Source organism: Rhynchophorus ferrugineus, unplaced genomic scaffold (genome assembly GCF_030347505.1).
Source record: "Rhynchophorus ferrugineus isolate W39M unplaced genomic scaffold, kcgeb_rfMv2 rfM1, whole genome shotgun sequence".
In the NCBI taxonomy this organism is placed as follows: domain Eukaryota; kingdom Metazoa; phylum Arthropoda; class Insecta; order Coleoptera; family Curculionidae; genus Rhynchophorus; species Rhynchophorus ferrugineus.
In genome coordinates, this window is record NW_027472580.1 from 57,173,613 (window position 1) to 57,191,796 (window position 18,184).

An 18,184-nucleotide genomic window follows, 5' to 3' on the forward strand; every position below is an offset into this window, starting at 1 on the left:
TTGCTTATTTAATTTCATAGAATCTGATACTAAATCTATGTTAAATCTACTATATTAATAATCTGCGTTTATAATTTTCAGTTGCAAAAATTTCTTTAAAACCTGTTTCAACATCCAGTTTCACACACAATTACTGTAAGCAGTCCTATATGATAATGATTCAGTTATATTATTTTTAATAATTGCAGTTGTCTCTACTATCAAAAATATCTTGTAATAATTAAATATGCCTAATTATCCTATGCAATAGTGAGGAAACTAGATCTTTAATTGCGAAATTAATTTTAATGGACTCATTATTAAGGGTAATCGAGCGTCTAACGAAGTTAAATAAAATTGAATAAAATAAAGTGGTTTGTATATTGATAATCTAATAAAGATGTACAAAGTTATATATTTTGCTAATGGCATTCTAGTTAAGAAGAGCAGTAACAAATTACTATGGTGATCTAATTTTCGAATAAAAAGTGAATATGTTTAAATATGCTTAGAAAATAATTCTGTTTTTTTTATGATCAAATTGTCAAATCACAATTTTTAAGTAATAGAGATAGATAGTCTAAAGTAATAGTAAATTCTAAATTTATCGATCATTATAACTGTAATATTAATGCTAGTATCGTCGTTATACTAACAGTTCAAGATTAATTGTTATTAAATTTTATTAATAAAATATGCAATTAAGGGTAAGTACTCTTACATTAATATTTATAAATTGTTTGTACTGAAATAATATATCATTTATTCTTCTATTTATATATTTTATATTTAATTATGTATAATGTTGTTAAACCATAAAGAAAATTATCTGTGAAAGTTTTAGGGTAAGAATTATAATTTTCGATTAGCCACAAAATTTTATGTTAATGATTATTTTTATGTTATAGTAACATTAACTAAAATAAATTGTAAATCAAATAATCAACTTTTATTTAAAAATGAGATATTTCTCTATAAAAAGTTAGTCAATATAATTTTACGTTGTGTTTATTTTTGTATGAATATATCACTTCATACTATACTCTTTATTTTTGTTATTCTGAGTAAATTAATATTATTTAATTAAATGTAAAGTAGTTAAATTTAAACTTTGTATAATGTATCTTTAACTATATATATATATATATATATATATGTTAACTTTATAAAATATAAATAAATTATTTAATTTAGGCAACTAAATATACGTTACTCACATGATTTCCAAATGACAAAAAAATAAAGATTGAATCATTCAAGACATTAAATTTTCTTGTGGTGTTGATTGCTGTATAAAAAGGCAAATTTTTACGTATTATTTCCATTTCAAGTCAGCGGTAGTTCCTGTTTGATTGGTTTAATTGTGGTGATTGGGGTAATTTCTAATTAAAGCCTTTTAAAAGTATATTTTCTTAGTATATATAACTTTTAAATGCTTTAAAATTACTTATCTAGTATTAATAAATATGTATATTTCAGATTGAAATCTGCAGACATGTCTTCACCAAAAGCAACTGAAGTTAAAGATTTAATTACAAGTGATAATGTTGTAATTTTCTCAAAAACATATTGCCCTTATTGCAGATTAGCTAAAGAGGTTAGTTTAAGTTTTAGTTAGTTTTAAACTAGTGTTTATTTAATTTTACCATCGTTTTTAGGTATTTGACAAAATCCAGCAAAAGTACACAACAATTGAGTTGGATTTGAGGAATGATGGAGAAGAGATTCAAGGAATATTGGCACAAATCACTGGTGCACGAACAGTATGAATTTTTATTACTTATAGTTGCAAATATTCTAGCATTACTTATTATAGGTACCAAGAGTTTTTATAAAAGGAAATTGTGTTGGAGGAGGATCAGATGTTAAAGCCCTTTATGATAAAGGAGAATTGTTACCACTGGTTAAGTAAATTTAGAGGTTTCAAATTCTTGAATATTATCTCATGCTTTTATAACATTGAATGTAATATTTATTTTGCTTGTTTTATAATAGAACAGTATTGATAGCCAATAAATTAACTGTTACTCTATTTCATTTTTTTTAATATCATTTTGTCCTTATGCAGTTATATTTAGCACATTCCTCAAATAAAATAAAAACACGTAATTTTAAAAAGGTTTTAGTGAAAACTGACAGTAATCAAGATTTTCCTAACCTTAAAGTAAAGTGTATTACTTAAATTAAAATTTCAGTATGAATATACCATATGGGAAGATTGCAATATATTGTTTAACTTTTATGGGATATATATATTCTGGTTATGGCTCAGGACTATTAGGAACGTTACGAGATGCAATTATATCAGCTGAGACCGTTTTTGGTGATGTGTTGCAAAATATTGTAAAAGTTGCTCAAAATTTTCAAACATTTAAGGATATATTCGATGCAGCTGTAGAAGAAGAATGTATTTTTAAGTGTCCATCTGGTAAGTGTAATTTTGAATTTGCCATCTATCAATCATGGGTTTATAATTAAATAGTTAGCGGTGTTGCCATATTATTTTTTTTATGTTTGGGTTTTTTCCAGTTATATTGTCATCAACCTTCAAAATATCACGTGTCCTAATATTGATATTTCTATCACATTGTGTATGTTTATAACAATAGTATGTTATACATTGTAATCAATTTTGCGAAGTCATGGACATGACTTTGCACATATCACATCTTATCTTATCAGATTTAGAAAAGATTTATGTAGTATTGAATAAAAGAAAAAAAATACAATTACCTTTAACGTCATTGATTCTAAATTTCAAGATATTTATTATGCTAATCGGCTTTCTTTAAAATCATTTCATTTTTACAAGAATTTCTAGAAATATATATTACTGCGAATTCATAACGAAGGTCGTTCTCTAATCTACACTAAATTAACATTTAGTTTTCTATTATCGTTGTCAAGGTTTTATGTATCGAGTAGTATATGTTATTGTGTATAGTTGCCGATATGATTTTTTAATAAATAAATTGAAGCGTCTCAATTTAAAATTTCATACTAACATTATTGCTTACTTTATTTTTAGGAGCGGCTCCAAGACCAAATCGTAATCATGTACCAAGTGCAGACGGATGTGGTGCTCTTGGAGTTAAAATATCGACGGATTATTTACCATTTACTGCAATGCAAAAATGTTGCAATGCTCACGATATTTGTTATGATACCTGTAACAAAGATAAAGAAGCTTGTGATGTTGAATTTAAACGATGTCTCTACAAACATTGTGATTCTTATTCTCAATCTGTTGGAGGGCAAACCATGATAAAAAGTATTATTATTTTAGGATTAAAATTTCCATTTCAAGTTCATTATTAATTTTTCAGCTTGTAAAAGTGCAGCTAAAATGCTATTTACTGGTACACTTGCTTTAGGTTGTAAAGCATATAAAGATGCTCAATCTAAAGCTTGCTATTGTCCACATAGTTCAGGATGGAAGGATAAAAAATATAGTAAATATACACCAGGAGGTGATAGGGGTGAACTGTAAATAAGTTTTTGTGTTTATTTATTTTGTGATGGTTATTAACGATTAATGTAATAAATTATTTTCAGGAATTTTGTTAACTAGAAATACATAAATTAGATTTTTAAATTTAAGCATCTAAGATTTTTATTTAAGTTTGAGTTTTTGTTAGTTTCTACGATTCACTGACTTTCAAATTATTTTAGTTTAGAAGGACATATTGTAATGTCAGTTTAATGCAGAGTGGATATATTTCTTATATTTCTTGCAAACATTGATCAAGCACAGAAATCAGTTTTTTTATTAATGTTTTTTAAGGAAAAAACGATTTTTAAAAAAATAATTTATTAATTAAATATTGGAGGTCATATTATATTGTATTGTGTATATTTTTTACCTTTTTTGGCTTTTAATTATGTTGTGGGAAACAACTGGTCAAAATATTTTCTTTTTTTTTTAATGAGTTTCCTTTTGATATACTTTTTCTTTTTTTAACATATTTTACTCTTCTATTTCTGACAGTTTTTTTTTCTTTGTCATCTTATATTTGGTAGAGTGGGTATAATATTGAAGTGAAGCAGAATTAAAAGAAGTGTTATGTATTTTGATACCTAATGTGATTCCAGTTAGTTGATAAGGATTAGGCGAATTTCTGCCATTACCTTTAGTGAGTTGGGTCAGTGGGCAATAAGTATTTTTTATGATGTAGAAGGTTACTTCGGTAAGTGATTGTAAATGTAATCAGTAAGTGTAAGATATCTTATGCTAAATCTTGCTCTAAAGTGTATATTATAAGCTATAAAATGTGAAGGGGTTTATGACAATAAAACTTATTTTACTTTTAAAAAGTATTTTATGTAATGAAAAACCTGTCTCGACGACGCATAGTGTGGTGTATCGTAACTAAAAACTGAATTTCAAACTTTTAAATTTTATTATTTTTATTGAATTGTTAGGCAGACTATTTGTCACCAAATAACACAAAATCATCACTTTATCTTGGTTGGCCGCGCTCTTGTTTAGCCACGTTTCTAAACTTCGAAGTGTCAACATCAGCCAAGACTTACGATTAAGTACTCAAAACATAGAAAGCCTGTATATTTTGTGATTAAGTCAAATGTTGTAGTTTTTATATAATATAGAAATTATTTTTTGGTAAATACTTCATATAATTATACATGCAACCTATCGTAAAGTTTTTTACAGTTTAGAAATATCTAACCAAATTTGTATAAATTTTCCAGCATTTTAAACTTTGTTCGAATTAAAAAATAATTCATTTGGGCACATCCAGCATCACGTTAGACAAAAAGCAAAACACATTAGAACCAAAATAAAACAACTATACTGGTTAGTGGTAGTGGAGGTTGATCTATAATACAATTATAAAGCCAATTTGGACCTATGGGGTGCAAATATGGGGTTGCACTAAAAATTCAAATCAGTTAGTCATACAGCGCTGTCAAAACAAGGTTCTTCGATTGATTACCAATGCCTATCGCTATGTAACCAATGAAGAACTGCACGATGACCTGGAAATCAAATGGATTTGCGAAGTTGTGCAGAATTTTGCCTTGAAACACGAAAGAAGATTACTAAATCATACTAACGTGGAAGCAATACAACTGCTGGACAGCGCGCAGGATGTCAGGAGATTGAAACGAACAAAACCATACGAACTTGTGTGAACATTTAGTGTATATTATTAGTGTAAACTATAGCTATAAGTTAATAATTAATAAATAATTATAATTTTATAATTGAGGAATACATACTGATGTATTTTCTCGCACTCGTCTTGCTTGTTAATTAATCCAAGCACATAGGAAAAGTAGTAATAAATTAATTGTAATAATAATAATAATTAAGATTGTACTAAGCGTATCTAATAAAGATGTTGTTAAATAAAAAAATTTGGACACATCCACAATTTTTCAATAATCTATTCATAAATTAATTTAGTACTTCCAAAAAAAATTAATTGCTATGAGTTGCGATTAACAGAGTCTTTTTTTAATGGCGGATGTTACAATAAAAAATAAAGATTTAATAGAATTTAATAGTTAGAAACTCCAAAAGGTCATCCAAAACAGTCGGTTTATGATAAAACTATTTTCACTTCTTAATGTTGAAGAACTATCAAAACGTTTGAAAGATAAAATAATTAATTGTAGTAAGGTTTTTGGGTTAAGAATGGCCTCTAAATACGAGAAAGTATATCGTTCTCGCAGGCAACTTAGTAATTTACAGGAAACACCATCTTTGGATATAGACCAACCTAATTCTAGTTTAAATCGGAGAAAAGAAGACGCGCAGCTGAGTTAGCGAACATAACTATAGAGATCTAGAGAAGATCTTATTAAAGGATAAAATTATTACTAATAAGGATCTTATTACACACTTAAGACAATTTTTGTAAACTTGTAGTTGGAAAAATATGTATTTTTTTCTTGCAAACTCTTTATAAATACAGATATTTTTGAACTTCTTTAAAAAACAAAACAAGAAAATCTTTTGTGAATGATCGCGAGCGCCCTCTAGCGAACATTTGACTAATTGCAAATAATTCCTCCTGGTTTTTCTTTTGGTCGATTTAGATATATTATTTTTTTCTAGGTAATTCAGAATTAATATACTCTTACCACCCTAACTTGTAGAAGTTATAAACGTATTTATTGTAATTAAATGTGTTCATCATCTTGTTTTATAGTAAACTGTCTATCAGCAAGATGAGATTTTAGTCGCTGGAAGTACTGAATTTTTAGTTTAACATGTAGCCCTCTCTGCCATGATTTAACAAAAGCTTGAGTTTTATTCAAAAATACAGACAAACAATATGTTTTAATCTTTAGATCTGTATTTCTTTCATTTGCCAGTCTATGTATTTGTCATATAGTTCCGTGCTTGTTACATTAATTTTATCCCTTTGTTATAAATATTAATTTTCTGGTAGTTCTTGTAAAATTTTTCTATTTTTTTTAATGATAAGATATTTTCAGTGTGAAAGCAGTGGACGACCAAAAGAGGTTGTTACATGAATTGGGCTTCCAATTGCTTCCTCATTCACCGTATTCTGCAGATCTAGTCCCCAGCGACTATTTTCTGTTCTCAGATCTCAAGAGAATGCTCGCTGGGAAGAAATTTTCGTTGAATGAGGAGGTGATCGCCGAAACTAAGGCCTATTTTGAAGCAAAGGACAAATCATACTACAAAAATGGTGCGAAAAGTTGGAGGGTCGCTATAATCACCCTTGAAGGGAATTATGTTGAATAAAAAAATAAATTGCCAAAAATGTTTTTACTATGGTAGGCCGCGGACTTTTCAATTGACCTGTTATTCTTTATTATCATTTTATTTGATTGAGCCAAATGGCACTCTCACTCTGTAGAAGGGTACTTAAGGTCATTTGCTACGCAGATATCCGAAATATCAAAAGAATTATACTTTGATGGGCTTCATTGCTTTGCTTTCCGAAGCCTCTAGGAATGTTCGGACTATTCACTTTGTTGTTGACAAAATCGCCTTCTGGATTGTTTTGTATAGATTTTTTTACAGGTCGAGTTTACAACAGCTTCTTTGGGATTACAGCTGTTGTTGATAGTATTATTGGCACAGTGCGGATATACTTTTTTAGATTACTATAGTTTGAAATTTTTTCGCGCATTGTGTTAAAGAGTTAAATATCTATTTTATATCGATAAAAGAGCCCGTTGTAGCTAGTAACATGTAGGGAAAAGTCCCGTTACCATTTTGATTGCCTATAACTTTGCTCAAAGAAAAGATAAGTAAGTTTGGTTTTCATAAAAAGTTTATTTGATCCTTACACTAGTTTTTCGTTATGATTGAAAAATTGTGTCCACTGAGAAGAAAATGGGCTTCACCGTCACTTTTTATGCTCGTTCTTGAGGCGTATATTTATCCATAGTAAAATTTGGACGTCTACACAACACAATGGTTAAAGCGAAACTAAGCTAAACGTCACTTAACCAAGATGGTGCGCAATCAAAATAGTAGCGGGACTTCCATCCTATAGAAGGCGTTGCTGGAGCGGCTGTTCAAAAGGTATAAAATCAAACGTGGTGTTATTAATACCGTTCCGCCAAGAATGAAAACTAATTCGAAACAGTAGGTTGATTGGAATTCCAACAAATGACAAATGACTTTCCGTTTCTGGATACATCTTTCTTAATACCAAGCAGTAGTTTGACTCTAGGCTCTCGACATAGTCTTGGGAAGCCTTCCAGGTCTTTTTTCTTCATTCGATTTGTAACATTTTTTGATGTTATCTTTTAGACGCAAAAGTGTGAAGCTATCCACTTAGCCTACTGCCCAATGTAACGGTGATATTTGGGAATATTTTAGAAAATAATTTCTGTGATAAACTAACTGTCTATTTAAAAAGTTGCTTGCCAATATCTATCGATCCTCTTCCTCCTAGATATCTAGGCAAAGTGGTTCTTTCTATTATTTTTTTGGCATGGTGTTTTTGTGTACTTGTTACTAAAATCCTAACTTTACAGAGTTTATTATTACTTTTTGTCCGATATCACACCGTTGGTACCAAAAGAACAACTCAGGACGCAGCCCACATGTGAATTAATACATTTACAAAAGTTTTAAACTATTGAGCTGTATATGTATTCTGAAATATAAAAAGCATATTATAAAGGTTTTCTTGAAGGTTTCCTTGAATTATAGTGACGGGTTTTGATGTAGTTGAGAAGCTCTTCGACATTATCATTATTATTCATTGTTGATTTAGTCAGAAGGCATTCTGAGAAATATCCACGGCTCACCTCTGTTGATTCTGACATGGATGAGAATTCTCGGACTATCTGGGCTCTTGTCAACAAAACTGCTTTCTGGGTGGTTTTGTATACTATTTGTAAATATTGCAAATATTTGTCAATAGTTTTTTTGGTATTAAATCTGTTCCTGACAAATGATTGGTATGATGGGGATATCCTTACTTTATAGCTGTTTCTTTAATTAATGTTCTAAATCATGTATTTGGTGAATCAGCTGTTGTTGTTCTGAAAGATAACAATAATCAGTGTTAAAATTTTTTCTTTTTTTTTTAACCGACTACGAAAAAGGAGGAGGTTCTATGTACGATTGTATATTTTTTTCTGTATATTCGCCTATTTCTCCTTCAATTATGGACTGATTTTTAAAATTCTTTTTTTATTCGAAAGAGTGCACTTCCGAGGTGGTCTCATTCGAACCAACTCAGCATCTGGAGGGGGAAGGGGGGAAATCGAGGAAGATGCTCAAATTTCAAAGGCACGTACACAGCTTTCATATATTTTTTTATCTAAAATAATCAGGTATTTATGTATAATGTTGAGCTGCGCTGATGTGACGGAAAATCGGAAATCGTTCAGTGCAAGCTTGCTTTTTAAGTACTAACTATAGCATATAAGCGTAGAAATATTGTAAACAGTTGCTTCTATGGTGTAATTGTTGAAGCGTTTAGTTCCCAATCGGAGGTCGTGGCTTCGATTCCCGTCGCCGAAAATAATTTTTCGTTCTAGTTTACTTAGAACGTTTGTCAAATCACCTAGGCTAGATAGCGGACCCCTGGGCCTGAAGCGCTCCTTATTTTCAATCATTGCTTCTTTATATCTATTTCCTCATATCTTTTCCTCATAATATTAAATAAAATAACTACGTAATTTATTGAGTAAATATCTAACACTAAAAAGAGAAAGATCACTTTGAAGTCGGTGCCGAGTCCAAACAATACAAAAATAATAATGTAATTTTGTGACATACAACATGTAAATTACCAACAAAACTATCTAAATTAATATAATTGTTTGGGTTCGGTTGGGTTCTAAAAAGTAAATTACGAACCAAACAAAACTAATTTGTTGCTCGGAACCGAATTCAAAGTAATCAGTTGGTAGTAGTTAAAATAATATTGTACCGGCTTGGTTGGTACAGTAGTAAAGGCGACAGGCTGTTTCACCTACTGTTGCGATAGCCGCGATTTGTTTGTGATTGTTTAATATTTGTGATTGTCCTAGGCAAGAGTGCAAAATCCGATAAGGAAATTGATCCCAGTCACGCCAGCAACCAGGCTGGGTAAGACCGGATGTCTTCTGAGATAATTTCTAAGTTGGTCACTTGCCAGTCCAGTTGATTCGGAGCCCACGACAAACTGTAGGTCCAGTCCAGATAAACCCCTAGTTGGTAAAAGGAGACTTTCAAATATAGAAAAAAAATTGTAAAACAAATTGTTGTGTATATAGTAGAATTTAAAATACGTGTAGTAGATAGGTCAAATAAGATTTTTATTTATTTTTATTTAGTTACTAGCTGACCCGACAGACTTCGTCCTGTCAAAAAGATTTGTAATGTGGCAGTTTTTGTGCCTACGTATTTTAAAAAATTCTCCTGAACAGAACCATCACCCTGGTGATAGGGCGTTGTGAATAAAAAATAATTAAATAAAACATATATAAGGATTGAAAAGTAAGTAATCGCTTTATTGTTAATCATGTGAATCATAATTATTATTATTATTATCATTGTAGTGCTTTGTGGTATACGATGTTTTTTGTTTGATTACCTGGCGCATAGATAAACAAATCTGATGGTTTTCCAACACGGGAACAGGCAACACACAATTGACCATGTGAGAAACATGGGTTTTCTAGATTAATACCACAAACACTTAATGATTGCCCCTGGGACTTGTTTATAGTCATAGCAAAAGCAAGCCGCACTGGAAACTGTAGTCGTTTAAACTCAAATGGCACATCAGTCGGAATCATTGGGATGCGCGGTATGAGAACATCTTCTCCTTTATACTTTCCTTTGAGTATAGTTGCTTCTATCACATTGTTTAGTAATTTTTTTATCGCTAACCGTGTACCGTTGCAAAGACGCGGTTGGTTGATATTTCGCAACATTATAACCACCGATCCAACCTTTAATTGAAGATTGTGAGGTGGCAATCCTGGCAAATCCAGCGAGTTTAAAAATTCCGGTGGATAGTTGACTACATCATCTTGATTAGTAGCCGAATCAACTGATTTATATATCCTCAATTCGCCTGTAATTTGTTCTTGAATTTTGAAATTTAATTCATTTACATCTATGTTTTTTGCAGCCAGTATAGCTCGTTCGCTCAACCAATCATGGTTTCTGTAATTTTGAGAAACATCTGGAATCACCTTCTGAATAAGTTCATCTTTTGATCGAGTTAACTGACAAAAACTTTGAGGAAAGTTAATGCAGCCAGTCAACATGTCTATAGGAAATTTGCCATTACCAATGTCGATGAGTTGTTTAGAGAATATGTTTCCAGATTGGTCATTTTGCAACTCGACACTCATATTCTTGCTTAAATGAAGTACTTTGACATGTTTCCACAAATTGGAGGACTTTAGACATGCATTGAGTTCATCAGCTGGCGTTGATCGTGGAATCACTGGCAATGTTTGACGAAAATCTCCTGCTAATAAAATCATTGCACCACCAAATCGGTTATTATTGGTACGTAGATCTTTTAAGGTTCTGTCTAAAGCCTCCAAAGATTTTTTATGTGCCATCGTGCATTCATCCCAAACAATCAATTTACATTGCTGCAAAACCTTTGCCATTGCAGAGTTCTTCGAAACGTTGCAGGTTGGAGTTTCATTGCTTTGCATATTTAATGGCAATTTTAGTGCTGAATGGGCTGTTCGACCACCTTCAAGCAAAGTTGCTGCGATTCCCGACTAAGCGAGTGCAAGTGCAATTTTATTTTGTGAGCGAATTGTTGCTAATATTAATGAAATCAAAAAAGTTTTTCCTGTACCACCAGGTGCATCTAAGAAGTAAATCCCTCCAGTTTCATCAATTGTTACTTTCATAAGAGTTTCAAATACATACTTCTGTTGTTCATTTAACAGTGGAAGATTTGTTTGAATTAATTCTTTCAAAGCGTTGAGATCATACAGTCTTTCTCGATGCAACTCTTGGTTAAAAGCGTCATGCATTGGACGATTGGGCGCGGTCAGGCCTAATTGAATTAATAGTTTGTTTGACATTATCAAGCACATGTCCTCAATTGAAATCAATGCTTCATTGTAAATTTTTTCACTGATTTGTATATTTGGATTTCCCATTCTATTCCGTATTTGATACAAAATATCATCACACATATAATCTTTGTACTTCATCCACAAATCAATTGGGTTTGATGGGAAGCATGTAGATATGATTATAGAAAACAATGTTCGTATTTGATGAGCGTGTGATGATATTACAGCATCATTGAGAGTTTGATCCCAATGAGCGTCATTTTCAAGCAATTGCAAACGTTGACAGGCTTCTCTGTAGGATCCACACAATTCACCATCAACAGTTCGTAACTGTTGGAATGATGTTGGGCCACGTACATTGACTAATAGCAGTCGTAAATAAAAACATTCATCATTGCTTGGATGTACTGAATAAATCCGGCCAATCGCATCGGTGGAATATACATCTGTATATCCTGGAACTGATTTTCCTTGTTTCCGTCGTATAAATCTCCTTGAGGATTGATTCCAGGTATAATATTTTGGCATTTCAGAATATAGCAATGTTTGTGCGAAATCATCGTTTTGGCATGTCTCAAAAAAACTGGTTAATGTAGTAGATGGTGGCTGAGCAGCTCTTTGTACTGCGTTCTGTGCTGTAAAATACACTCTTTGTCCATTTTCTAAATGCACAGCTAAGTGAACAACAGAAGGGTGTCTCTCATGAATAGGAAAAGAAAATATTCGCCAAACTGCTTCATTACTACTGACATAGCGGCCCATTTGGTATTGGGTAACTTCATCATTAGAATTCTCTGCACCAATTCCAATCACAGCCATATCACTCCCTTTGGTTACATATTTGCAAATGTATTTAATCGATTTCACTGAATGGCAAGATTCAACGTTGATGTGTGCTTTGAATGTCTTTGATAAAATGGGTGAATATGGAACAATCCAACGATTATCTATTTCAATATCTTGTTGATTTAATTTGACAATTGTTGATTTTCCATTGTCTGCTGTCGATCTGCGACGATACAATGGATAACCGTCATTACCAGTAATTGTTTCCGATATTAATGTCCGTGGATATCGTTTTGAACATTTACCATCCATCATACACGGTGAATTTTGATTAAGAGTTCCACAGGGACCATGTATCATGTTTTTGATAACTACCTCATGCAATCCAGGATCTACTTGTACATTAGGGATTTCAGCTGATATCACTGCATCAACTTCATTTGGCCTTATCTTTTCAACCAACCAAATCAAAATGTGTACATGTAGCAATCCTCGTTTCTGCCACTCCACAGAATACATCCAGTAGCGTGTCTCACCAAACACATTATGTTTTACGATGAAATTCATTAAAGATTTCAACTTTTGTCTAAAGACTCTGGCTGTAATATCATGACGATCAATGGGTGATTGCCCAGGGAATAACTCCTGCTTAATTTCTATCCATTGCGGATTGCATGTAAATGTGATGAACAAATCTGCTGTACCATAATGACGAACATACGACATGGCATCTTGAGCATATTCGTGCATATGCCGAGGGCTTCCGATGTATGTTGCTGGAAGAATAGTCATCCGACCGACATTCTGTGCATTTCCATCAGTATTAATCGCATCTCGAAGGTGAATATACTCTTCAGATCGGAGTTTGGTTTGATTCAACCTGATGAATGTTAATCTCTCCGTTTCAATTTTAACATACATGTCAACAACATATTTGTGATATAATCGCCGACATTTCAATATGTGATTATCTTCATTTTCCCGAATCATTAGGCGGTATGAATAATAGTTCATTGAACTGACTTTTTTGTTGGTTTCAGAACCTGTAAACAGATTTTGTTTTAATAACATTCAAATACATAATATAGTGACTGAGATATTATCGCCATAGCTAAACTAATATTTTAGTTACCTGTAATGGGATTTATCATTTTTATTGATAAATCGTCAGATCCATCGTCATCAGATCCAGGGCAGTTTTAAACAATATAATCAATTGATTCTGTTGATGAAATAAAGTTTGTAATTGTTCTACAATAGACCTCTTTACTAAATTGTTATGTGCACAACGCAGATCAATTTCTTGTGGTGAATTGCCCATAAAATAAATTTGCAGGAATTTGTTGTCGCTATCTGACACTGGTAACAGTGAACCTGCTCTGTGATATATTTGCCCTTGTATCTGTAAATAAAAAAAATATTATGGTGTGGTATAAATTAATGGATTGTCAGTGATCAAACTTAAATAATATTTGATCTTAAAAAGTATATATTTAGTTTTAACTAATATCTATCAAATATAAAATATAATAAAAGTGTCACTGAAACTGAATCACCATATAATATGATGACTAAGTGATATATTTCGTAATGATTAAGAAATTGAAGATTAGTAACACATCTTAACTTTGGTGACAGAAAATTTTGTTCGCTAAAATAATTATGAGTAACTGCTATAATACATACCTTGAAAGTTGGCATAAAACTTTCCCGAACTGCATTTGTTGCCCCAAATGAAGTCATTTGAAAGCAATTGTTATATTGTTGGATATGTGTCAAAAAGTGTATAGAATCTGTTCCTATTCCTGAAACCAATGAGTACAATGGTTCTGGTGGTGGATCCAATGGTATCAATTTCACTTTACCATTTGCGCAACACAATCCATTGGCTTCGTTTTTGTATTTTAATGCCTTACAGTGTGAGCAAACCAAGTTCATAGAACCAATAACAACACATTGGTAGTTACTGTAGTCAATTGACACATCGTAACTGAAAGCAGCTCGATTCAAACTTGCGCGATTATTAGTTGAATGTCGCGCTCGCGGTTCACGCGTTTGTGATATCCGAATTCTTTCACGTTCATTTCCGTCGTCACGTTCTTGTGCAGTACGATTAGATCGGTAATTAGCTTGGTTTATAGCATTTCTGGTTCTTCTACCTAAATTGCTTCGTCTTATAGGAGGCATATCAAATATAAATTATTTTTTCACTAATCACGAACTAAACAAACACTAACTAACTAAACACTCTGCACAAAACACGATATACGAATTTGTTTCGTGTATCAGTTGACAATTCATCTGTCATCTGTCAAAAGTCATCTGTAACAGACAACTTTTTTTTTTTAATTTGATATGACTTGAACTCAAATCCTTTTAAGCCGTACGAATTGTTTTATTTATTTAAAATTTGGATATTAAAAATAATAAAACACTGTTGGTAACACGATTTTTGTTTGACTGAAACTCCTCCAACTATGTATTCTGTGCTCCAACGCACACACGCACATTGTTTTGATAGATATGATCTTTGATGTTAGGAACACACCTACATTGCTTAGACAACAGTGAGTGCTTGTAATTTAATATGAACTTTATATCATAGCAATAAAGCTCAAATTGACTAGTTTTAGTTACAAATCATTTGTATGGGAAAAAGAAAAGGGCTATTTTTAGGGTTTTTCCAGCAATAATTCTAATTTTTCTCGCCGTAAAAACCATCCTTGAACTTCAACGAACATTTTAAAAAAAGATTTGGCCAAATTGGTCCAGGCGTTGTTGAGTTATGCGCTTACCAACACATTTTGCGATTCATTTTTATATATAAGATTATAACGATTATTATGTACATGTTCTATTTTAAAATGTTTTTTTTGTGTCAAATTGTGTTTAAGTCTGTTTATTTTTTAATTTTTAGTGAGTTCCTTATTTATTTTTTATAGTCGGTTCTATTTTTTGTTAAAAATATTTTTATTAACTACTATTATATTACGTCTATTATAGTCGACTCGCTGCTCTGTAAGCACTGTACGGTCTCAGTACTATTTATAATCATTGTTTTTTAGAACAGGATCAGATGAGTATTGTTAATACGGAACTTTCTTTGATTGGCACAGTTGCAGCTTATCAATGAGTTCTTGGTGGATATCTTATAAGTATTAATATTTTATAAGTATAAGTAATTACCTTATAAGTGTTAAAGAGAGAAAACAATGTTTTTCTCAATTTTCGCTCTTTTTTGCGTAAATCAATGGCCAAATACGAGCTTATTTGTTTAAACAATTAATAATATAAAAATATAAAGGAAAATGAGAAATATAGAAATTATATAAAGAAAAAATCGGTACGCATAGTGAAGGGAATTTTGAAGTGAGTTTGGAATTGACTTATAAAGTCGTATACTTAGTTTTCTAATGTGGCTTCCTCATTCGGACCCAAGTGCTTCTACGAACGGAGGTTCTACTTTTGTCATCTTGGCATTATTCTGCACTGTTTGATTGTTGATTTTCGATACCCATTCTTGTTGAAATTGTCCTTGACAGTTTTGTTCTGTTCTCAATTCAGATGGTTCACTCTGAATGTATCGTGTTTTTTTCGCTGAAGCTCCTCCTTCGCAGATTTTCACTGGGTTTAACTTCTTACATGCTTCTTTTAGCTCTGGTACCGGACCTTCATTATCCGGAGCACTAGACAACGAGCCAATACCATATGCTTTTTGCTAGCCATGTGTTTTTTCTTTCGTTCGATGTGTTTCTGTCTTAGGCCTAGTATCACCAGATATTCGATACGATATAATAATTTATATTATCTGAAGTCATAATCGGAGGTCGTGGCTTCGATTCCCGTCGCCGAAAATAATTAGCTAGACACTAGACAACGAGCCAATACCATATGCTTTTTGCTAGCCATGTGTTTTTTCTTTCGTACGATGTGTTTCTGTCTTAGGCCTAGTATCACCAGATATTCGATACGATATAATAATTTATATTATCTGAAGTCATAATCGGAGGTCGTGGCTTCGATTCCCGTCGCCGAAAATAATTAGCTAGACACTAGACAACGAGCCAATACCATATGCTTTTTGCTAGCCATGTGTTTTTTCTTTCGTTCGATGTGTTTCTGTCTTAGGCCTAGTATCACCAGATATTCGATACGATATAATAATTTATATTATCTGAAGTCATAATCGGAGGTCGTGGCTTCGATTCCCGTCGCCGAAAATAATTAGCTAGACACTAGACAACGAGCCAATACCATATGCTTTTTGCTAGCCATGTGTTTTTTCTTTCGTTCGATGTGTTTCTGTCTTAGGCCTAGTATCACCAAATATTCGATACGATATAATAATTTATATTATCTGAAGTCATAATGCTTTTCCCATGTCACAAATATTTTACAAACCGTTAAATGATCTAATAAATTAGATCCCTAGACCTATCAAAACTAAACAAATACATACAAAAAAAAAGTTAATTTTTTTTCTTGATCTAATGAATAATTTGAATTTATTATGTCGAACACCCTTTCCTCCAAGATTTCGAGTAACTTTGTTTATTTGATGGCATTTCTAGGATGATGTTTTTGTCTGTTGGTTAATAAAGTTCTAACTTTACTTTGTAATGCTTGAATATCGGTTTTAGCCAATTTTATAATCCCAAAGAACAGTTTTTACATGTTTTTGCTATTAAGTTGTGCTTTTAAACTCATTTTTCATGAATATATGGTCAATTTGCCGAGTCTACTTTATCCCTAGATATTTATAAACGTTATTACCCTCTATTGAGTGATCTCTTGAACTCTAGATATTGATCTGGCCGTCCTGCACTTAAAAAAGATTTTCAAAAGATTTGTTAGAGATTACCTCGAGTTACGCTGAGGGTACGTCACTTATCCAATCCAAACTGCATCCTCATATTATTGGAAAACTCTTCAACAATTTTCAGCATTTGGTGTAATTGGTCGTGTGTAGCAGTTATTAATTTCAGATAATCCATGTATAAAAAATAGTTTATTGAGGGAACTGAGGTGATGAGATAAAGGATTCATTGCAATGCAGAACCAAAGAGTGCTTATTATGGCGTCTAAAAAATATCTCTCTAAATTGGGATTAACAGGTCAATTGAAAAGTCCCCGACCTGACACATAGATGGCGCTACTAGAATTAAATCCATATGTTTTTTTAGTTAGCCCTAACCCTCAAAAGATGAGTGTATATATTTGACAGCTGTCGGATCATTACTTTGTGAATTATAGCATTTTGAGTGAAGCAATTTTTGTTATTGTGAAAAAAATGGATAAAAAGAATTTTGGGTGTTGATAAAATATTGCTTTTTGAAGGGAAAAAATACAGTTGAAGTAAAAACTTGGCTTGATGCCGAAATTGCTTGGCTTGATGCTTCAAAGCGTGGGAAAACGCAACAATCGGCTAGCAAGGTTATGGCATCTGTATTTTGAAATGCACATGGAATAATTTTCATTGACTACCTTTAAAAAGGAAGGACCATCAACAGCGACTATTACATAGCGCTATTGGACCGTTTGAAGTACGAAATCGCCGAAAAACGGCCGAATTTTAAGAAAAGGAAAGTGTTGCTTCAGCAAGACAATGCACCGATTCACAAGTCAGTGAAAATGACGACAAAAATCCATGAATTGGGCTTCGAATTGCTTCCTCATCCACCGTATTCTCCAGATCTGGTCCCCAGCGACTACTTCTTGATCTCAGATCTCAAAAGAATGCTCGCTGGGAAGAAATTTTCGCCGGATGAAGAGGTGATCGCCGAAACTGAGGCCTATTATGAAGCAAAGGACAAATCGTACTACAAAAATTGAAGGGAATTATGTTGGGGACTTTTCAATTGACCTGTTAATAAGTTAAGGTTGTTACTATTGTCAAATTATGGATTCCTATATAATACAG

At 32.2% G+C, this 18,184-nt stretch overlaps 3 protein-coding genes and 1 long non-coding RNA gene across 5 annotated transcripts; 3 read left to right on the forward strand and 1 right to left on the reverse strand.

The window, feature by feature from the left end:
• The first annotated feature begins 6 nt into the window (after nucleotides 1-6).
• On the forward strand, nucleotides 7-392 carry LOC143198758 (uncharacterized). Its single transcript, XR_013006286.1, has 2 exons — nucleotides 7-135; nucleotides 189-392. It is a non-coding gene; the product is annotated as an uncharacterized LOC143198758 (long non-coding RNA).
• Nucleotides 393-1,212: 820 nt separating this feature from the next.
• On the forward strand, nucleotides 1,213-2,011 carry LOC143198750 (uncharacterized). 2 transcript variants are annotated; one of them, XM_076408213.1, is made up of 4 exons: nucleotides 1,213-1,354; nucleotides 1,459-1,576; nucleotides 1,638-1,742; nucleotides 1,796-2,011. In XM_076408213.1, the coding sequence occupies exons 2-4, from the start codon at nucleotides 1,475-1,477 to the stop codon at nucleotides 1,889-1,891; spliced, it is 303 nt and encodes a 100-aa protein (XP_076264328.1). In that variant the 5' UTR covers nucleotides 1,213-1,354; nucleotides 1,459-1,474; the 3' UTR covers nucleotides 1,892-2,011. The 2 variants fall into 2 exon arrangements, with proteins under 2 accessions (XP_076264328.1, XP_076264338.1); XM_076408223.1 differs by having other exon boundaries at nucleotides 1,213-1,345.
• A 109-nt stretch (nucleotides 2,012-2,120) lies between these two features.
• On the forward strand, nucleotides 2,121-4,293 carry GXIVsPLA2 (phospholipase A2 group XII). Its single transcript, XM_076408197.1, has 3 exons — nucleotides 2,121-2,407; nucleotides 3,008-3,250; nucleotides 3,306-4,293. Exons 1-3 carry the CDS (start codon nucleotides 2,176-2,178, stop codon nucleotides 3,467-3,469), a joined length of 639 nt encoding a protein of 212 aa, XP_076264312.1. The 5' UTR covers nucleotides 2,121-2,175; the 3' UTR covers nucleotides 3,470-4,293.
• Nucleotides 4,294-13,286: 8,993 nt separating this feature from the next.
• On the reverse strand, nucleotides 13,287-14,574 carry LOC143198766 (uncharacterized). The gene is made up of 2 exons (XM_076408240.1): nucleotides 13,951-14,574; nucleotides 13,287-13,666 (listed from the first exon to the last, which is right to left on the reverse strand). The coding sequence occupies exons 1-2, from the start codon at nucleotides 14,449-14,451 to the stop codon at nucleotides 13,418-13,420; spliced, it is 750 nt and encodes a 249-aa protein (XP_076264355.1). The 5' UTR covers nucleotides 14,452-14,574; the 3' UTR covers nucleotides 13,287-13,417.
• Between the last annotated feature and the right edge of the window lie 3,610 nt (nucleotides 14,575-18,184).

Excerpts from the sequence above, each read along its gene's own strand:
- LOC143198750 (XM_076408213.1), top strand. The coding sequence starts at position 1,475 with ATGTCTTCACCAAAAGCAACTGAAGTTAAAGATTTAATTACAAGTGAT. Across the intron at positions 1,577-1,637 it reads ATTGCAGATTAGCTAAAGAG|GTATTTGACAAAATCCAGCA; the intron begins GTTAGTTTAAGT and ends CATCGTTTTTAG. Across the intron at positions 1,743-1,795 it reads AAATCACTGGTGCACGAACA|GTACCAAGAGTTTTTATAAA; the intron begins GTATGAATTTTT and ends TACTTATTATAG.
- GXIVsPLA2 (XM_076408197.1), top strand. The coding sequence starts at position 2,176 with ATGAATATACCATATGGGAAGATTGCAATATATTGTTTAACTTTTATG. Across the intron at positions 2,408-3,007 it reads TATTTTTAAGTGTCCATCTG|GAGCGGCTCCAAGACCAAAT; the intron begins GTAAGTGTAATT and ends CTTTATTTTTAG. Across the intron at positions 3,251-3,305 it reads AGGGCAAACCATGATAAAAA|CTTGTAAAAGTGCAGCTAAA; the intron begins GTATTATTATTT and ends TTAATTTTTCAG.
- LOC143198766 (XM_076408240.1), bottom strand. The coding sequence starts at position 14,451 with ATGCCTCCTATAAGACGAAGCAATTTAGGTAGAAGAACCAGAAATGCT. Across the intron at positions 13,667-13,950 it reads GTTTTATGCCAACTTTCAAG|ATACAAGGGCAAATATATCA; the intron begins GTATGTATTATA and ends TTTTATTTACAG.